Here is a 19,150-nt window from a genome sequence, read left to right as displayed (position 1 = left end):
TTCTCCACCTTCCCGCCTTGGTCCACACCGTTACCTGTAATGTCTTCTTCACGCCTCTTTATCAAGTGATTGATTTATTCTTTAAGGTGTGCCTGGGATCCCACCTTTTGCAAGAAGCTTTCCTTGATATGGTGGTTTTAAAACACGCCCGTAAATTCTTTGGTACTTCTCGAGCAGTGGAAACTAATCCCCCACCCCTGCCTCCTGAGTGTGGGCTGGTCATGGTCACTTGCTTCTAACGAATAGGATAGAGTGGAAATAAGGTGTATGATTTCAGAGACTAGGTCGCTTCCTCTGTGGTTTTTCTCTTGGATGCTCGTTCTGAGGGGAGTCGGCTGCCATGTTGTGAGGACACTCAGGCAGCGTACGGAGAGGCCCATGTGATGAGGGACTGCCAACACCTTGTGAGGGAGCCATCTTGGGAGCAGAGCCTCCGGCCCCAGTCGAGCGGTCAGATGACACAGCTGCTATTGGCATCTTACTACAACCACCTGAGAAACCCTGAGCAAGAGCTGCACAACTAAGCCACTCTGAAGTCCTGACCCACAGAAATTGTTTTGAGTCTCTAAGTTTTGGAGTAATTTGTTACACGGCAGTAGAGAACTAATACACTTGACCTCCTAGCCTGAAGTGCTTCATGTATTCTCTGGACCACTGTGGCACTGGTCATCTGTCACGTAGCCCAGGACAGCTTTGTCTCATAACTAAGATCAGGACCCTGGAAATTGGGCTCTTGCCTAGTACTTCCAGTGTCCAATCCATGCCCTACAGGAGCTTATTCAATTGGAGTGAACTGATTAACCAATACAAGGGCATTGTCTAAAAACACACCTAAAATAATTTTTGATTGCCAGTTTGCATGGATAACAGAGTAAGCTGGTTTTGGGGGTGTTTCAAGAGAGCCTCTTAGTCTGTAATACACAAAGCCAAGGTTAGACCTGGGCATGAATTGGCCTGAATCCAGGGAATTTCTTTGGGCACTGAAGGTTTTGTCCTCATGTTCCTAAACATACCCTGTCATGAAGGTGGGGGAAGGGCCTATAGCAGGGGTTGGGAGAAGCAAAGAAATGCCAAACCTCCACTTATATATTGAAGTCTTAAAAATGTTGATTAATTGCAAAAATAACTTATAATTGTAGAAAACTTAAAAAATACTGGAAAGCAAAAAGGAAAAATTTATCCTTAACCTATCACTCATTTTGGCATATATCCTGCAAGATATGTTTCTCTGGATGGGTGATGTATATATTCATCTATCTATGTATCTATGTATCTATGTATCTATGTATCTATGTATCATCTACCTACAAACATGTTTTTTCACACTTAATTGAAAATAAAAGAAGGGATCATGTTCCCAACTCTATTTTCCTCACTTACCCACGCAGTGTGAATCTTTGCACTAGCAGAATTAGCACAGATCTCCTCTCATAGTATTTTACTGTATGGGCACACTCCCATGCAATATTTACTCTTTCCCTCCTTGGTGGATACTTTGGCTGTTTGCACTTTTTTGCCTGTAAACATTGTTTCAATAGATATCCTCGTATAAGTATCCTGTGTAGTTGCCCAAATATTGCTTTAGAGTAAATTCCCTAGAGTGGGTTTATTGGACCAAAATATGTGAACATTTTTAAGGCTTTGGAGACACAGCACCAAATTGCCCTTCGGAACGGTTGTACCAGGTACACACTTCTGTATTGTCCCTGTGTCCTTAGCTCCATATCCTTGCCAACACGGGCTTTTCTTTTTAATCTTGGCCAATCTGATGGATGAACGATATTGTTGTATTATCTTAATTTCTTTAATAATCAGGGAGGTTGGGCACATTACTTGTGTTTATCGATCACTTTGTCTTTCTCCTTCAGCAAATTGTTCATGCCCTTTGCACATTTTTCTGTTTCCTTTACAAAACTTATTTGAAATTTAATTATGCAAGTCATGTAGGTCTACATGCTTGTGGAGTTGGCTGTATATAAAGCAAAAACCTTGGGGTGATCGGTTAGCTCAGTTGGTTAGAGCATGGTGCTGGTAACACCACGGTTGCTGGTTCGATCCCCACATGGGCCATGGTGAACTGTGCCTTCCTTAAAAAAAAAAAAAAAATCACCAGTCTCCTCCCCTTCTCCATAGAATCACTTCTTGACAGTGTGAGGTATATTCTTCCATAGTATTTCCTATGCGTTTATATACATACATGTAAGTTACTTTAGGTTTTGTTTTTATAAAATGGGATCATATTTTCTGTGGTGTTCTCTGATTTGCCCCTACTCCATACTTAATGTGTCTTGGAGAGCATCTTATTAAACAATACAGATCTGTTGCTTTCTTTTCTTTTCTGTTTTTAGATTTTATTGGGGAAGGGGAACAGGACTTTATTGGGGAACAGTGTGTACTTCCAGGCCATTTTTTTTTTCCCAAGTCAAGTTGTTGTCCTTTCAATCTTAGTTGTGGAGGGCACAGCTCAGCTCCAGGTCCAGTTGCCATTGCTAGTTGCAGGGGGCACTGCCCATCATCTCTTGCGGGAGTCGAACCGGCAACCCTGTGGTTGAGAGGATGCGCTCCAACCAACTGAGCCATCTGGGAGCTCAGCGACAGCTCAGCTCAAGGTGCCGTGTTCAATCTTAGTTGCAGGGGGCGCTGCCCACCATCCATCCCTTGTGGGACTCGAGGAATTGAACTGGCAACCTTGTGGTTGAGAGCCCACTGGCCCACATGGGAATCGAACCGGCAGCCTTCGGAGTTAGGAGCACGGAGATCTAACTGCCTGAGCCACCGGGCCCGCCCTATTGTTTTTTTTTCTGAATGGCTGCATAGTGTGTTTTTTTCGGAACAGTTTTATTGAGATAATTCATATACTATAAAGTCACCCATTTAAAGTGTACAATTCAGTGGTTTTCAGTATATTCAGAGAATTGTGTAACCATTACCACAATCAATTTTAGAACATTTTCATCACCTCAGAAAGAAACCCTGTACCGTTTAACTATCACCGTCGAAATCTCCCATTTCCCTCAGCCCTAAGCAACCACAAATTTATTTTCTGTCTCTATAGATTTGCCTGTTCTGGACATTTAATAGAGGTGGAATCATGTAATATGTGGCCTTTTGTGTCTGGCCTCTTTCACTTAGCATCACATTTTCAAGGCTTATCCATGTTGTAGCATGTGTCAGTACTTCATTCCTTTTATGATGGCCAAATACTATTCCATTGTATGGATATGCCACAATTGTTTATTCACGAATTGATGGACATTTGGGTTGTTTCTACTTTTTGGATACTATGACTATTGCTACTATGAACATTGGTGTACATGTTTTTGTGTGGACATATGTTTTTATTTCTCTTGGGGTAGATACCGAGGAGTAGAATTGCTAGGTCAAATGGTAACTCCGTGTTTAACTTTTTGAGGAATTGCCAAACTGTTTTCCACTGTGATTGTATCATTTATATTCCCACCAGCAGTATATGATGGTTCTAATTTCTCCATATTCTCGCCAACACTTGTTATTATTTGTCTTTTTGGTTATAGCCATTCCAGCAGGTATAAAGTGGTCTCTCGTTATGGTTTTGATTTGCATTTCCCAATAACTAATGATGTTGAGCATCTTTTCATGTGTGTGTTGTCTGTTTGTACATCTTCTTTGGAGAAATGTCTATGCAAATTCTTTGCTCATTTTTAAATTGAGATTATCTTTTTATTGAGTTGTAAGAATTCTTTGTATGTTCTAGATCCAAGTCCCTTATCACACATATGATTTGTAAATATGTTCTTCTATTGGGTGTCTTTTCACTTTCTTGATAGTGTCCATTGGAGTACAAATGTTTTTAATTTTGGTGAAGTTTAATTTATTGATTTTTTTTCCTTTCATTGCTATGTTTTGGGTGTCATATCTAAGAATCCATTGCCAAATCCAAGGTCACAAAGAGTTACTCCTATATTTTCTTCTAAGAGTTTTATCATTTTAGTGTTTACATTTAGGTTGTTGATCCATTTTCACTTAATTTGGACCCTGAGATGAGGGTCCAACCTCATTCTTTGTATGTGGCTATGCAGATTTCCCAGCACAATTTATTGAAAAGACTCCATTGAATGGTCTTGGCACCCTTGTTGAAAATCAATTGCCCTAAATACATGAGTTTATTTCTGGACTCTAAATTCCATTCCATTGATCTATATGTCTGTTAGTACTGTGCTATCTTAATTACTTTTGCTTTGTAATATTTTGAAATCGTAAAGTATGAATCCTCCACCTTTGTTTTTCTTTTTCAAGAATAGTTTGGCTATTCTGGGCCCCTTGAGTTTCCATACCAATTTAAGGATCAGCTTTTCCATTTCTAGAAAGGATCCAGCTGGGATTTTGATAGAGATTGCGTTGATCAATTGGAGAGTACAGTTATCTTAATCATAGTGACTCTGAATCGTGATCATGGCATTTATTTTCATTTATTTAGAACCCCTTCTTTCATCAATGTTTTGTACTTTTCAGAGTGTAAGTTTTGCTCTTCTTTTGTTCAATCTACATCCAAGTATTTTTATTCTCTTTGATGTGATTGTAATTGGAATTGCTTTCTTAATTTTATTTTTGGATTGTTCATTGCCAGTGTACAGGAATACAATTCATTATTGTAGATTGATCTTATATCATGCAACCTTGCTGAGCTCATTTATTATATTAGTTCTAAAGTGTTTTTTTTTAAGTGAATTCCTTAGGATTTTCTATCTATAAGGTCATGTTATCTGTGAATAGAAATAGTTTCACCTCTTCCTTTCCAGTTGGATGCCTTTCATATAATTTTCTTGCCTAATTTCTCTGGTTAGAACATACAGTACAATGTTAAATGAAAGTAGGGAGAGTGGATATCCTTGTCTTGATCCTTATCTTATGGGCAAAGTATAGTCTTTCATTATTAAGTATGATATTAGCTGTGGGTTTTTGTAGGTGCACTTTGCCATGTTGAGAAACTTCCTTTCTATTCCGACTTTGTTAAGTGTTCTTTTTTTAATCAAGAAAGGGTTTGGGATTTGTCAAATGCTTTCTCTATGTCTATTGAGATGATAATGTAGTTTTTGCTTTTTATTTTATTTATGTGGTGTACTACATTCACTGATTTTTGGATATCAAACCAATCTTGCATTACTGGGATAAATCCCACCCGGTCATGATGTATAATTGTTTTTATATGTTGTTGGATTCAGTTTGCTACTATTTTGTTGAGAATTTTTGCATCTATGTTCATAAGCTATATTTATCTGTAGTGTTCTTTTCTTGTGATGTCTTTGGTTTTGGTTTTAGGATAATACTAGCCTCATAGAATAAGTTGGAAAGTGTTCCTTCTTCTATTCTTGGAAGAGTTTGTGGGGCATTAATATTAATTCTTTAAATTGTAGAATTCACAAGTGAAGCCATCTGGGCTGGTCTTTTCTTTGTGGGTAGTTTTTTTGATTACTAATTCAATCTATTTATTAGGTCTTTTTAGATTTTCTATTTAGATTTTCTATTTCTTCCTGAGTCAGTTTTGATAGTTTGTGTATTTCTAGGCCTTCACCATTTCATCAAAGTTATCTAATTTGAGTTTTCATAATATTTATGTTTTATTCTATGAATGTAGCTTACTCTAACCAATTTCCTGTAGATTGACATTTAAGTTGTTCCCATTTTTTACTGTTATAAACAATGCAGCAATGAACAGCTTATTGTAGCTTACCTTTGTGATTCTATTATATCTATCTTTGTGTATATGTGCAAGTGTGTTTATAGTATAGATGTCTAGAAGTGGAATTGCTGGGTCAGAGGTCTGTGTATTTAACCTGTTGATTGTTTCTGCAGCCCTTGTTCTCTTTCTGTTTGTCTTTCTAGACTTATTGATATGTGTAAGTACTTCATGTCTAGTAATCTTGGTCTCCTGGAGACTGGAGTTTGGAAGAATGCACGGAGCAAGTGGTAGGATAGGTTTGGGAGCTGGGGTTTTGGTGGCTGCCTCTGGTCCAGGGTGTGTGATGTCGGTGTGCCATGCGTGTCCTCAACCCTGTACATTGACACGTGGGGTTTTGAGACCCTGGAGGTCAAAGACTCTGCCTCTGACAGGCCAGCTTTGGCCTAGGAAAGTTCATTTAGCGCCTGCAGCAGGGCGAGGTCTCCCCAGGTGACTTTACAAGGGTGCTTCCCTTGGAGGTTCTCTTCTGAGGAGTCTGAGGGCAGCGGAAGCTTCAGGTAGTCCTGGCCATTGGTGCCCGCAGAGGAAGGGAGAGTGTTTGAAGAAGTGATAAGGACACATGTGGTCCTTCTTATCACTGCTTTCTTTTCTCTCCTATTCACCCGGGGAGCTGTCTGTCCTGGGCACTCTTTAACTCATGGCTTGCCAGTGCCCAGATGTGGGCAGTGGTGTTAGGACAGGAAAGTGGGGCTCTTTTCACAGAATGGGGAGTGGGGAAACTTCTGAGGGACCTCTGCATGTGTTTTGTGAAGGCAGAGTTTTCAGCCCCTCACCCCTCATTCTACTTCCTTTTTTCTCCTATTGGTCTTACCTGGAGTTACAAAGGTGGCATCAAAGTAGGTTAAAGGTTTGGACTTAGGTACTTTGAGATTTTTGAAATAATCCGTGCAGACCCCTGGAGGCTGCCATTCAATGGCTTTCAGGCTTTGCTTCACAAGCTCTAAGGTCCCAAAGAGGTGCCTTGGGGGCAGGGGACAGGGGCGGGCAGAGGTTGACACATCCAGGGCTCAAGCCCCATAGCTGCCCTGGCCAGCGCGGCTCTGCTTTTACTGTTTTTGTGTCTTGGCGTTCTAAGTTAGATTTTGAATGAGGAGTTAGAAGGGCTGTGTTGGCACCACATTTGGAAAATTGCTTGTGGTGGACATCTTAGCCCCATTGTTGGATTGAAAACATCCCAAACATGTATCCTGCCGGAGGCTGAATCCCGGGCCCACAGGCGTTTTGGGGAACTTAGCTTTTCCCAGGGGCCCTACAGGCTCCTCTCTCCTGACAGAGACAGAGTGGCTGCTCTCTCCAGGGCCATTTGCCAGCCCAGTGTGTTTTGTTGTTGTTGTGTGGGGTGTTCTGGCCCTCCAGCCCTGCAAAAGCAAAATCAAATTATCTTCACTCTTTATCCAAATTAATTTTGTCCCTGGGGAAGTCCTGGGCTAAGCTTCCAGATGGTTGGTGAGGAGGTTTTCTCAGCAGACCCCTGGCTGATGCCCTATCTTTCTCTCCCTACCCTCTTTGTGTCTTTCAGTCGGCGGAGTTCTTTGAGATGTTGGAGAAAATGCAGGTGAGTATCCCCAAAGTGGGGAAGCCGAGCCCTGGGTGGAAGGTGCTGCAGTGACCTTGGGGGATACAATACCAGGCAGAACCTACTGGCAAAACTCGGGGGGACCTTGGAGGGAGGGCAGAGAAGAGAGAACTCAAGTCCCGATGGCCTGGACAACCTGAGGCCATTTCCATGTTGAATGGCACAGAGGATTTTGGGAAGGCTCCTGCCTGAAGAACAGGGAGAAGATAAACGACTTCAGAACTACCCAGAAGAGCAGATGGGGTGTCATCAACCCCACTGATCTGGGAAGGGTTTGAGAGGGTCTGTTGTGCCTGTAATGGGTAGGCAAGAATCCCTGAAAAGGAAAGCCCCTTCTTAGGGAAGTCATCTTGTGTCTGGAAGGCAGAGCGGTAGGTAAGAGATGGACCTGAGTTCGAATCCTGCAACTAACACTCGCTTGCCAAATTCCTTCCCTTTTCTAAGCCTCTCGCTGCTGTTTTTTGTCTACTCACAGCACTGTTTGTACCTTACTCTGACACCAAATGTGTGGTTGTTTCCCCCCACCCAACAATTCTGTGGCACCAGCTGAGTGTCCTACAGTTCTGACACTGTCGGCCTGTAGTGTCAGACCCCACGGGCTCTGCCCCACAAGACTGCCCCCACTTCAGATGCCTGTCCAGCGTGTCACCTGTGCTCTGATCAACTGTAAATTGGAAGTTCCCATGATCCTCCTCTTCCAGTTCGATTAATTTGCTGGAGTGGCTCACAGAACTCAGGAAACTGTTTCCTTGCTGGATTACCAATTTATTGTAAAAGGATATAACTCAGGGGCAGCCGGAGGGAAGAGAGGCATAGGGCAAGACATGAGGGAAGGGGCCCAGAGCTTCCATGCTCTCTGAACACACCACTCTCCCAGCACCTCCGTCTGTCCACCAACCCAGAAACTCTCTGAATCCTGTCCTTCTGGGTTCTTATGGCGGTTCCATTACATAGACGTGATTTTTTAAACCACTGGCCCTTGGTGATAGATTGAACCCTCCAGCCCCTCCCCTCTCCTGGGAGGTTGGGTGTGGGTGGCAGTGAAAGTTCCAACTCTCTGATGATTATGGTTGGTTCCCCTGTTGACCAGGTCCCATCCTTAGGGATGTCCCAGAAGTCACCTTACAAATATAAACTGATGAGTAACACCCCTTTTACCTTTATGGTTCTTGAGTGATTTTAGGAACCAAGGACGAAAGGCCAAATACTGTAAGAAAAATGCTCCCAAATATTCCCATTGCTCTTATCACTTAGGAAATTCTAAGGGTTTTAGGAATTCTGTGCCAGCAACAGGATGAAGACCAAAATATTCATTTCTTATTATAAAATCACAATATCACAGGCTCTATAAATAAGCAAGAATAAAAATACCCACTTACATGGTTGCTAGGATGAAATGAGATAATATATGTAAAAACTTAGTAGACACTGAATAGAAATCAGTGTTCAGTGTGGATTTGGGGGCCTTTGTAATTATTCCCCACCAAGGGGTCAGGGCTCACAGGTAAGACCTATTACCCTAGGGAAAATGGGGAGAAGTCCAGAAGGTTAATAGATACAGGTGGAAAGAGTGGGAAGAAGATATTGATAGTATATATATATTTAAGCACTTGTCTGGAGTCAGAGATTGACAGATGTTATCTCATTTCTTCCTGACAAGTCCCTTAGGAAGTAGGTATCTTAATATCATCATCCCCATTTCACAGGTGAGAAAACAGGCAGAGATATTACATAAAACACTCAAGGGCTCATGGCTTCTCAGTAGCTTCAGAACCAGAAGGCTTAGCCATTCGTTGTATTATGATGCATTTTACCCTAAGCAGACGCTCCAGGCTCAAGCAAGGAAGATTCTGTAGGAATGGTCTGGAAGGTCTAGGAGGAGAGGCACATAGGGTACCCACTGCAGTCCTGAGATGCAGGTGGAGCTACTGACAGGGTTTCTGCTGTGAGGGAGTGAGGTCCTTATGGGAAAGCTTATGGCTCCTTATGGGTTTCCCTAAGGATGGGGAAGGGGAGGGACTGTTTGAGGGAAAAATATTATTAGTAGTTATGTCATTATCATGAGCAAGTAATTAAGATTCTCCTCTGTGTCCAGCAGTGTATGGACTCCAAAGGAATTTTATACGCATTTATATGCATTTAGGGAACTTACAGTCAGGTTGAGGAAACAGGGATGGCATGTGCCTTGACAGCGAGTGGTGGGAGACCGTGTATAATTAAATGCTTAGTTGCCTGGAGTAAAGCTGGTGTTTTCACCCCAAGCCCATGGAATCATGGCACTCCGGGAAGCTGGCAGGGGTTGTGGCGGCTCACCCAGTCCTCACCCTGCCTTCTCTGTGGTTGCTCCCACCATCCACCCATCCATCACCCCCAGTTGGAGCACTCTGACGCCCCCACAGAGGGCTTCTCTGTTGGAGGACATACTGCAGCCCCACTTGCCCAGCCTCATATCGTTCTGTTGTTTTGAGGCTCCTGGGCTTGCCTTCTTCCTAGATTGGGAGCCTCTGGAGGGCAGGAGTCTTGTGTTTCGCCCTCTCCTCATTTCCACGGCAGCCGACGCCACGGGTGGTTTGCCAGTTCCATCTCAGTTGAGACCGCTGGGGCCTGAAATCAGCGTCCCGGTGTTTAGGTTCCTACCACGGGCTCACTGGGCGCCAGCCTCTGAGGGGCCTATGGTTTCCAACTCTGCTGTATGTGGGAAACTCACATATGGGGAACCTGTGGGGACGAAGCCGGTGGCGGGGCCCGATTCTGGCCTTGAGCGTGGTTGCCGTCTGTCCTCATGCTGCAGTTGTGCGACTAAGGCTCCGCAGACAAGTGCCCTGGGCGCTCTGCGAGTTGTGAGGAGCTGAAACTAAGACCCAGGACTTCTGAGCCCCAGCCCGAGAGTTGAGGAATTTGTAGAAGCGCCCATCTCCTGTGAAGCAACAGGAGTTACACGCACAGTGTGGCATCCCCTCCATGCTGGGTTCTAGTTGTTACCCAGACACTCTCTAGCTAAGTGGCCTGGGTCAAGTCACTCTACGTCTCTGAGCCTCAGTTTCTTCATGGCAGGGGAAAGGGAGGTAGTGACAATACCTATTGTAAAGGATGACACACACCGGGGAGAGGGCCCAGTGCTGGGTGGCGGCTCTGACGTGGGGGAGGGGTGGCAAGGAGGTTTGTTCTTCTGCCCAGGGGCTGTTCCCAGGCTGGCATGACTAATGCAGGACAAACAAAACACACTTCTGACATCACCCACCTCCCCACCCACCCAGTTTGCCTCCCTGGACAAGGTCTACAAGGCCACCCAGGAGGTTTTCTTCCTGTGTTGGGAGAGGAGTACCTGTCCAGTAGGAAGGGCCCTCCCACACCCAGCTGAACAATGCTTCGGGGTGACTCAGCCCGGAGCAGCCAGAGTCTAAATCCACCCAGTGAGCAGGAACCCTGGGCCCGGCGGGCTGCCGGATCTGGTCAAATGGCGTCAAATCCAGGCCCCACCACTTACTAGCTGTGTGACATTAGGCAAGCAACTTCCTCCCTGGGCCTTAGTTTCCTCATTGGTTCAAATCCCACTGTGTTATATCACGATTAGGCAGTCGCTGCTTCTGGACTCTTCTTTCCAGAGGGGATCTGTTTCTCCTAGTTGTCCCACCATCTCCTACCCTCTGTGGATTTCTTCAGATTAGCTTGGGAACAGCATGTGCTCTCCTCCCACAAAACCCAGTTGTCAGAACTTGACTATAGGACCACTGGACAAAGCATTGCTCCCGAGCAGTGAATTTTCCAGATCCCTGCAGGGGAACCCTTTTAATCCAGGCCCAGTCATGGTGTCTGATCCTTGCAGTGATGTATCGGTGAGGTGGGAGAGTGGGTGTTAGAATCTTTGTTTCACAGATGAAGCTATGGAGGCTGCAAAAGGCTCAATGTTGTCAGGGACACCAATAGTAAGACAGTGGCAGAATGACGACCAGACCCAGGCCAGTGCGTCCTCCCACCAAGGGAGGGCGTGGTGCTGCTGTGGCATGACCTCCAGAGTGCAAGCTCTGACCCCCACAGACATGGGTTCCCATTCTGCCTCTTGCCTCGTCTTCTGAGAGCCTGGAGAAGATATTTCAACACCAGGATGATAATCCTGCCTACCTTGTGATAATAATAACTCCTAGCTTTTACTATATACCAATCACTCTTCCAAGGGCTTAACACGTTATCCACATTTAACCTTCACCACTACAGTAGGCGCCATTATCGTTCCCATTTTACAGATGGGAACATTGAGTCACAGAGTGGTGTTTTTTTTGTGTGACTTGGCCAAGGTCATAAGTTTGTAGGTGGCAGTGTTGGGATTGAAACCCCAGTGGCCTGGCTATGCTGGTGCCTTGCCTGGGTTGCTGTGAGGTCTGAGCGTGACAAGGTGTGCGACCTGTAAGGGTCTCAGCACACAGCAGCTGTTGTTGTTATTACTGACCCCTAGCTAAGGCAGGTGATCTCAAGGGATTTCTCCCTTGTTTGGCCCCTTTTTTGTGACCCTTGCTTTTCCATGGATCCTCTTTCCTTGTTTCTGCAGGGGATCAAGCTTGAAGAGCAGAAGCCGGGACCCCAGAAGAAGAAGGTGGGCTGGGTGGGTGAGGTGGCAGCCAGGTGGGCCTGGTGAGGCGGCCGGGTGAGAGGAAGGTAGGGGGAGCGGCTGGCATGCTGGGGGCCGCTGTCTTACACCAAGAGACACATAAGTGGCCTGCACCTGTGTTGACTGGGACGCAGTGGGCAGCAAGGCGGGGTGGGGTGGAGGCCTGGGGGAGACCTGAGGCCGTGGCTTGGCCTGGGTCCTCTGTACCCACTCCTGGGAGCGAACCACACCCAGCGTTTAGGGGTGTCGGGCTCTGTGCTCTGGGCTCCAGCAGGCACCAGTCAGCTTCAAGGGCCATTTCCGAGGCCCAGAGTGCAGGTCCATAGTTGGAGGTCAGCCCCCTTGCCTGGACCGTGTGCTGGCTGGAACCAGGGGTTAGCTTCCTGTTGGAGCCTCCTAGAGTGAGAGGCTAGTGTCAGGAGGGCGTGAAGTTCAGCGTCTCTGTGTTCTGCATCTTCCTTCTTCTGTGTGTTGCATTGTCAGCTGGCGGGTTTGCGCTCAGGTTCTGTCAGTCTGGGGAAGAACTCCAGGGAAGCCAGATCCCAGAACTGCCCCTAGGCTGTTTGTCCTGGTGCAGCCTACCAAGCTTCCCAATGCACCCCGTCCCCAGACTGGGGAGAGGGAATGGAAGCAGTGATCAAGCTTCATGGGCACTGCGGGGATTAACGGTGGCATTGTTGGCTTGTCTTGCAGGATGACTACATCCCGTATCCCAGCATCGATGAGGTAGGAGCCCCCTGGATCCTGTCTCAGGGGCCAGGCTGGGGGCGCTGATGGTGAGGGTCCCTGACTCGCCCCACGTGGAAGAGAACCTAGGGCCTGAGGCCTCTTCCCCTTTATGACCTCAGCTTTTTCAGGTTTAAACTGGGAGTACCGGTCTAGGCCTTGCAACCCTGGGGCTGCAGGGCCGGTGAAGCTGGAAATTGTGTGACACTGAGAGGAGGGGGTTCCTGTTTTTGCCTTTGGCTTTGGATACTGGGGCCCCCTTATTGGGGCAGCTTATTGGGGCACTCTGCCCCTTACTGGATACTCTGCCCTTTATTGGGGCAGAGGTGGTGGGACACCAATTCTGGGGCCGCTCCCCTCCCCCTGCAGACCCAGGGCGGACTGTAGTGTGTGATCCGCCCTCTGTTTCCAGGTTGTGGAGAAAGGAGGCCCGTACCCCCTGATCGTCCTGCCCCAGTTTGGGGGCTATTGGATTGAGGACCCGGAGAACGTGGGCACACCGACCTCCCTGGGCAGCAGCATCTGTGAGGAGGAGGAAGAGGACAGCCTCAGCCCCAACACCTTCGGCTACAAGCTCGAATGCAAGGGCGAAGCCAGGGCCTATCGCAGGCACTTCCTAGGGAAGGTGAGGCTGAGGGGCCCCGGGTGAAAAGAGATGCCAGCGGGGGAGTCTGCACGGGGAACCCAGCGATCCTCTCTGGTGCCTCTCTCTCTCTGTTTCCATTCCTTTCTCGTCCTGCCCCCCTCCTTGCTGCCTACCTCTGTCCTCCTTGGAGAGGTCTGACTGGCTCTGCTCTTGGGCAGGGGGGCAGGGGGTGTGCAGAAGTCTGGAAGGCTCAGTGTGATGGGTCCTTGTGGGGTTCATCCCGAGAAAACGTTCTAGGAGGTGACGGAATGGGTAGCATTTGGGTGGAAGGAAAAATATGTTCTCACACCTTGGAAGTCTCCATTTCCATCTAAATCGTACAAATCTCTCATGCCCTCACTCAAGCAGGTCGGGTGCTTCTCCTGGGTGATGTGTTGTGAGCCTCTGAGTGCTTACCAGTGACAGTTACATTTCTTTAAATATATCCTGCCCTTCAGACTTGCCGGGTTTCAGAAGTCCCAAGGGCAGAGTCTGGAAGTCTCCAGCCTGAGGCAGCTTTGCTGAGTCTCACAGGGAGGAGATAGATAAGGATCTCCTCCCCCAGCGCGTTAAAATGCAGGGTCCAGGGCAGGTCTGACGCGGGCTCCCTGCGCCAGCGCGAGGCCCACTGTCCAGAGACCGCCCTGCTCCACTTGGGTGGATGTGCCAGGGTCCCCTCCTGCATTGGTGGGGCCTGCGCTCTGGGAGCAAGGAAGTAGACCTGGTGTCAGATGTGGGTTTGAACCCTGGATCTGTCACCTACTAGTTGTGTGACCCTGGACAGTTACTTAACCTCCCCGAACACGGTCTCCCCATCTGTGAAATGGGGATGATGATAGTCTCTCCCCCATAAAGCCATGGTCTGGTTAAAGGACATAATAGGTGGTAAGCCCTTAGCCCCGTTCCTGCCACGTCCTGCGGACTTGGCCGTTGGAACCCATGACTCTGATCCTTCTCTTCCGCCCTCCTTCTTGCCTCCCTCCTCATCGTCATCAGGGGCTTCTCAGCAAGGAGGTGATTTGGGGGCCTTGCCTGGAAGGTCCCCCTCTTCCTTGCTAACACCTGATTTCTGTTTCTAGGATCATCTAAACTTTTACTGCACTGGCAGCAGTTTGGGAAACTTGCTTCTGTCCATCAAGTGCGAGGAGGCCGAGAGCATTGAGTACCTTCGGATCATTCTCAGGTAGGGCTGCTGCACCATTGGAGGCCGCACCCCTGGTGGTGGGGACCCAGAAATACCAGTCTGGCCAGTGGGATGTGGGTGTGGCGGGGGGTGGGTGGGGGGTAGACCAGCTGGAATCCTGCGGCTGTGTCCAAAGTGCCAGGCAGGGAGACAGGTGTTTATACCAGCTGGCTGGTTGCGGGAGTCAGAGTGATATCTTGGTCTCACGATCACCTAGACCGGCCTCTCTTGCCGGGGACCATGGCTCTGGGGAGGATGGGAAGAAAAAGTCAGTATGGCTCATCCTGCTGAGACACAGCTCCAGAGCGTCCTGGGAGAAGGTTTGCCAGAACACTGTTAACGGGAGAAGTAGATCCCAAAGCATCTGTTCCCCAAGATGGATTGATAGTCACGACAGGAGTGATTTACAGCTAAGCCAGGGACTTCTCTCAAGGGCAGGAACTGGAACTGCTTTCTATTTGGTTCGACTAACATGCTTTGTGGAACCTCCTTTGTACCAGGAACTCTGATAAGCACTGGGGATGAAGTGATGACCGAGCTATGGTCACTGCTCTCTAAAGGTTTATGGTCTAGTGGGAGAGAAAAGCAGAGGATTGTAATATGTGTCACTCGTATTATTTAAGTGACATGCACAGAATACTGTGAGAGCACAGAGAGCCTGTGTCTTATTTCTCTGTGTCCCTGATGGGCTGGTGGAGCCAAGAGGGCAAGTGTGAAGGCCGAGTGTTGGTGCTTAGCTGTGAAACTGTGAAGCTCCCAGTCCCTATTTGTGGAATCTAAGTAGAAGTCCTTGAAGGTATTTGGAAAAGAACAATAACATTTTTTCCCCTGCCCAAATATTGAGGTAAATATGGGAAGGGACAGGGACACATAGTGCAGCTATGAGAGAGATGGAGTGGTACCAGGAAGTTGTCAGTGCCCACCCAATCTTGGCTTGCTTTTTAAATCAGAAAGGGAGCAATTTTCTTTACTGAGGTTCACCTGGCTAGAAATCATATTTGCAAGGCATGGAAGAGTCAATTAAACCACTGGAGCCTATTTATGAGGGAGTGAAGCTGGATCTCCATTTTAAATAGGATTTTGTACTAGGTGAACCTCTGTAAAGAAATTACTTCCTTTCTTAATAAAAATTAGACCCAGATTGGGTAGGATATCTGAGTAAGATGAAAGAAAAGACAATAGATAAAATGAGGCAACAGAATGAGATGAAAAATCTCATTGCTGGTTAAATTAAGGAAATAAGAAAACTGAAAATGGTGAAAAAGAATTTTAAATGGCAGTAGAAGTAGTAAAGAACAGAATCTACTTTGTGGAAAACAGTTAGTAATATTGAGAACATGCTTAAAAAGCTCTCACATAATTCAAAAGAAAACATAACTTTAAAATGATGAACAAAATTATAATGAACATGGAGGATAGAGAGCAGGAATTAAATGTGGATAATTGATGTTTTTAAGCTGATTGAAGACTTAAATCTGCAGATCAAAATGACTCATCCAATATCAGACAAAATCTGAAAGAAAACCAGTAGCTGGACATATTTTGATGAAAATTCAATATTATATAGGTATAAAATCACTGAATGAAAACATCCCAAATAATAAAAACAAAGAAAACATACACATATAGAAAAAGATGAAAAATAAAGGAATAATAAATAAATAAATAAATAAATAAATAAATAAATAAATAAATATGATAGAAGTAAGTCTGAGTACATAGCTGACGTATAATAAATAGTGAGTTAAATTCCACTATTAAACAGCAAAGATTCTCAGTTTGGGTCATCCCTCAAAAACACAACAACAATAGCAACAAAAACAACAACAAACAACAAAAGCCTCCCCCAATCAATCAATCTATATTTTATTAAAGTAGCTCAGTATATTAAAAAGTATTGAGAAAAAGTTATAACAATCAAATACGAAAAGAAAGCAGAGTTGGCAATATTAATATGGAAAATTAGAATTCAAGGCAAAAAAGTTTTCAGTGTGATAAAGAGGGCTGTTCATGAAAGATGAAATCCACAAAGATATCTGATGAACCTTTTTGTTATAGTATATATTATAACATAATGTATATATAAAATGATACATATTTCATGAAAGATGAAATCCACAAAGATATAATCTTATATTATAACATAATGTATATATAAAATGATACATATTTCATGAAAGATGAAATCCACAAAGATGTCTGATGAGCTTTTTTGTTATAGTATATATTATAACATAATGTATATATACAATGATACATATGTATCATTGTATATATACATATATACAGTTTATATGTATATATAGTGTGTATATATACATATATAATTAAAATATAGAGAAATTCACAGAATACAATTGTAGTGGTATTTTCTTATCATAGATTAACTAGGATAGGAAATGAGAAGATGTGGATAATTTTAATATTTATGTCAATTATACATATTTACTTTTGTGTGTATCTATATTTAGCTATCAAGCTTTGATCCTCTAACAGAGATTTCTGCTTTTTTTCAACTGCTTATGGAATATTTTCACAAATTGATTGTAAGGTATGTTAGTGGTTTTCTGTGAATCTGCTACAAGTGTGTCATCTTGGAGCTTTAAGGCAAAACAAAGTGAAAAACCAGAAACAAGACCCAGACTTCTAGGCGCCAATCATTTAAAAAGGTATGCAATATATAGATGATGTATTATAGAATTGTACACTTAAAACCTTTATAATTTTACCAACCAATGTCACCCCAATAAATTTATTAAAAATTAATAAAAAATAAAAAGCAATAAAAATTTAAACATATGTACATATTTGAATATAAATGTGTAAGGTATACAAAGGCATAAATAATAATATATATTCCTATTTCCTCCTTATTTCTAGCATTCTATAGAACATATTGTTCTGTAACTTGCATCTCTTAGCAATATATCTAAAACCCCTTCCATATGCACATAAAGAGCATCTTAATTCCTTTTACTGTGGCATAGTATTTCATTACATGGATGTGAAATAATATATTTAATGGATCCCCTATTAATGGAACTCTCAGTATTTTGGTATCACACATAATGCTGCAATGAATAACCTTGTACTAATGTCAATTTGTATGGATTAAAATAATTCTCAGAAGTGACACAGCTGGGTCAAAATATAAACACATTTGTATTTTAATAGAGTTGCCCAATGGCTTTCTATAGGAAGCCTGTAAATTTGAACTTTTACCAGTAATGTATCAGAGCGCCCGTTTTTCCAAAGCCTCTTCAACGGAGTATTTGGTCAAACACTTGGATTTTTGCCCATCTGATGGGTGAAAATGGAATTTAAGTGTAGTTTAAATTTACAATAATTTTACTGAATTACGTTGGGCATCTCTTCATACTTTTAAGGGCCTCACGTATTTATTTTCTGTGCACTTTCTGTTCGTAAACTTGGCTCCTTTTCTGTCTATTAGTCCAAATTTCTATTTTTAAAAATCTTGCAGATAATTCTCGATAGCAGGTAGATTTAGGAACCAGTTTCGTGAGGCACAAAGTAAATCTAAATAAGTTTCAAAAAGCAGACACTTTGCCCAATATATTTGCTTACAGTGTGACACTAAAACTGGAAATTAATAACAAAATCGTGTTTAAAAAAACCTTCTTAACCACTTAGAAATAAACAATCTCAACACTTTCCTAAATAACTATTGGGCCAAAGAGAAACTCAAACCTGAAGATTTTTATACATATATTTATAGAATATTTATAAAATAATGGCACTTATCATATTACATGTAAAAACTTATGGGTTGTGTCCAAAGCTGTACTTAGAAGAAAATTGATTTTCTTAAATAATTTCTTATTAAATGTGAAAGAATGATATTTGCAAGTTGTTAAGATGGTGGTGGTTAGCACCCTCTCTGTGCTTCAGTTTCTTTATCTGTGAACCGTGATGGTAGTAGCCACCTGAAAACTATCGAATGCTTATTATGTGCTAGAGCCTCATGCACTGTAGCCACTCAACACTGGTATCTTCTGTTGTTATCAATATTATTATCTAAAGAAAATAAGAGGAAGGCATTAACAAAGATTAAGGCCAAAGTAAATAAATGAGAAATAAGAGGAACATGAGTCTTGATAAATAAATCTAGGCTATAGATTTATTTATAGCATAGAAAAAGATATACTTCTTGTGGGAGAACAAAACAACAACCAAGTAGGTAACTAGCCAGTCAAATGTAGATAAACAGAAAAAATGAAAATACACCAAGTTAGGCATTAGAAAAGGCATGTAACCACAGATATGAAGAAAATGAAACAATTACTAATAGATGTTATATTCAATCCACTCTATTATATTGGAAATTTTATTTGAAACAAACTCCTTCCTAGGAAAGTATACATTACTACATTTAACACAAGGCAAAAACCTGACCAGATCAATCACTATGGAATAAATTTAAAAATTTTTCAAAGAATTATCTCTCCAAAAGTTTCTAGATCTAGATGGTTTGCCGGTTGTTATTTTAAACTCACAAGGAACAGATTTCATGCTATTTAAACTGTTCAAGAGAAAAAAAAAGTATGGAAAGCTTCCCAATTAATTTAACAATGCTTAGAAGAGTCTCATGAAAAATATCAGACCAATGAAATGGAAAAAGAAAGAAAGAAAAATAGGAGCCAGTATTCCTTATGAAAATAGAAGTAAAGATTCTATACAAAATACCAGTTCTGCCA

At 43.6% G+C, this 19,150-nt stretch overlaps 1 protein-coding gene across 8 annotated transcripts in view; it reads left to right on the top strand.

Annotated features, from left to right (window-relative positions):
• RAP1GAP2 (RAP1 GTPase activating protein 2) overlaps positions 1 to 19,150 on the top strand; it is a 211,920-nt gene that overhangs the window by 147,335 nt on the left and 45,435 nt on the right. For all 8 annotated transcript variants that reach the window (XR_013991821.1, XM_081027059.1, XM_081027062.1 and 5 more), the window contains 5 exons: positions 7,239 to 7,274; positions 11,842 to 11,886; positions 12,595 to 12,627; positions 13,040 to 13,252; positions 14,332 to 14,435. Coding sequence is in view for 7 of the 8 variants with exons in the window: in XM_081027059.1 (XP_080883185.1) it covers positions 7,239 to 7,274; positions 11,842 to 11,886; positions 12,595 to 12,627; positions 13,040 to 13,252; positions 14,332 to 14,435 (431 nt within the window). In the remaining variant the exon portion in view is untranslated. The remainder of the gene's footprint in view (positions 1 to 7,238; positions 7,275 to 11,841; positions 11,887 to 12,594; positions 12,628 to 13,039; positions 13,253 to 14,331; positions 14,436 to 19,150) is intronic.

Source organism: Rhinolophus hipposideros (assembly GCF_964194185.1).
Source record: "Rhinolophus hipposideros genome assembly, chromosome: 20".
NCBI lineage: Eukaryota > Metazoa > Chordata > Mammalia > Chiroptera > Rhinolophidae > Rhinolophus > Rhinolophus hipposideros.
The sequence above is the reverse complement of the archived record's forward strand: the minus strand, read 5'-3'. Positions and strand labels throughout refer to the sequence as shown.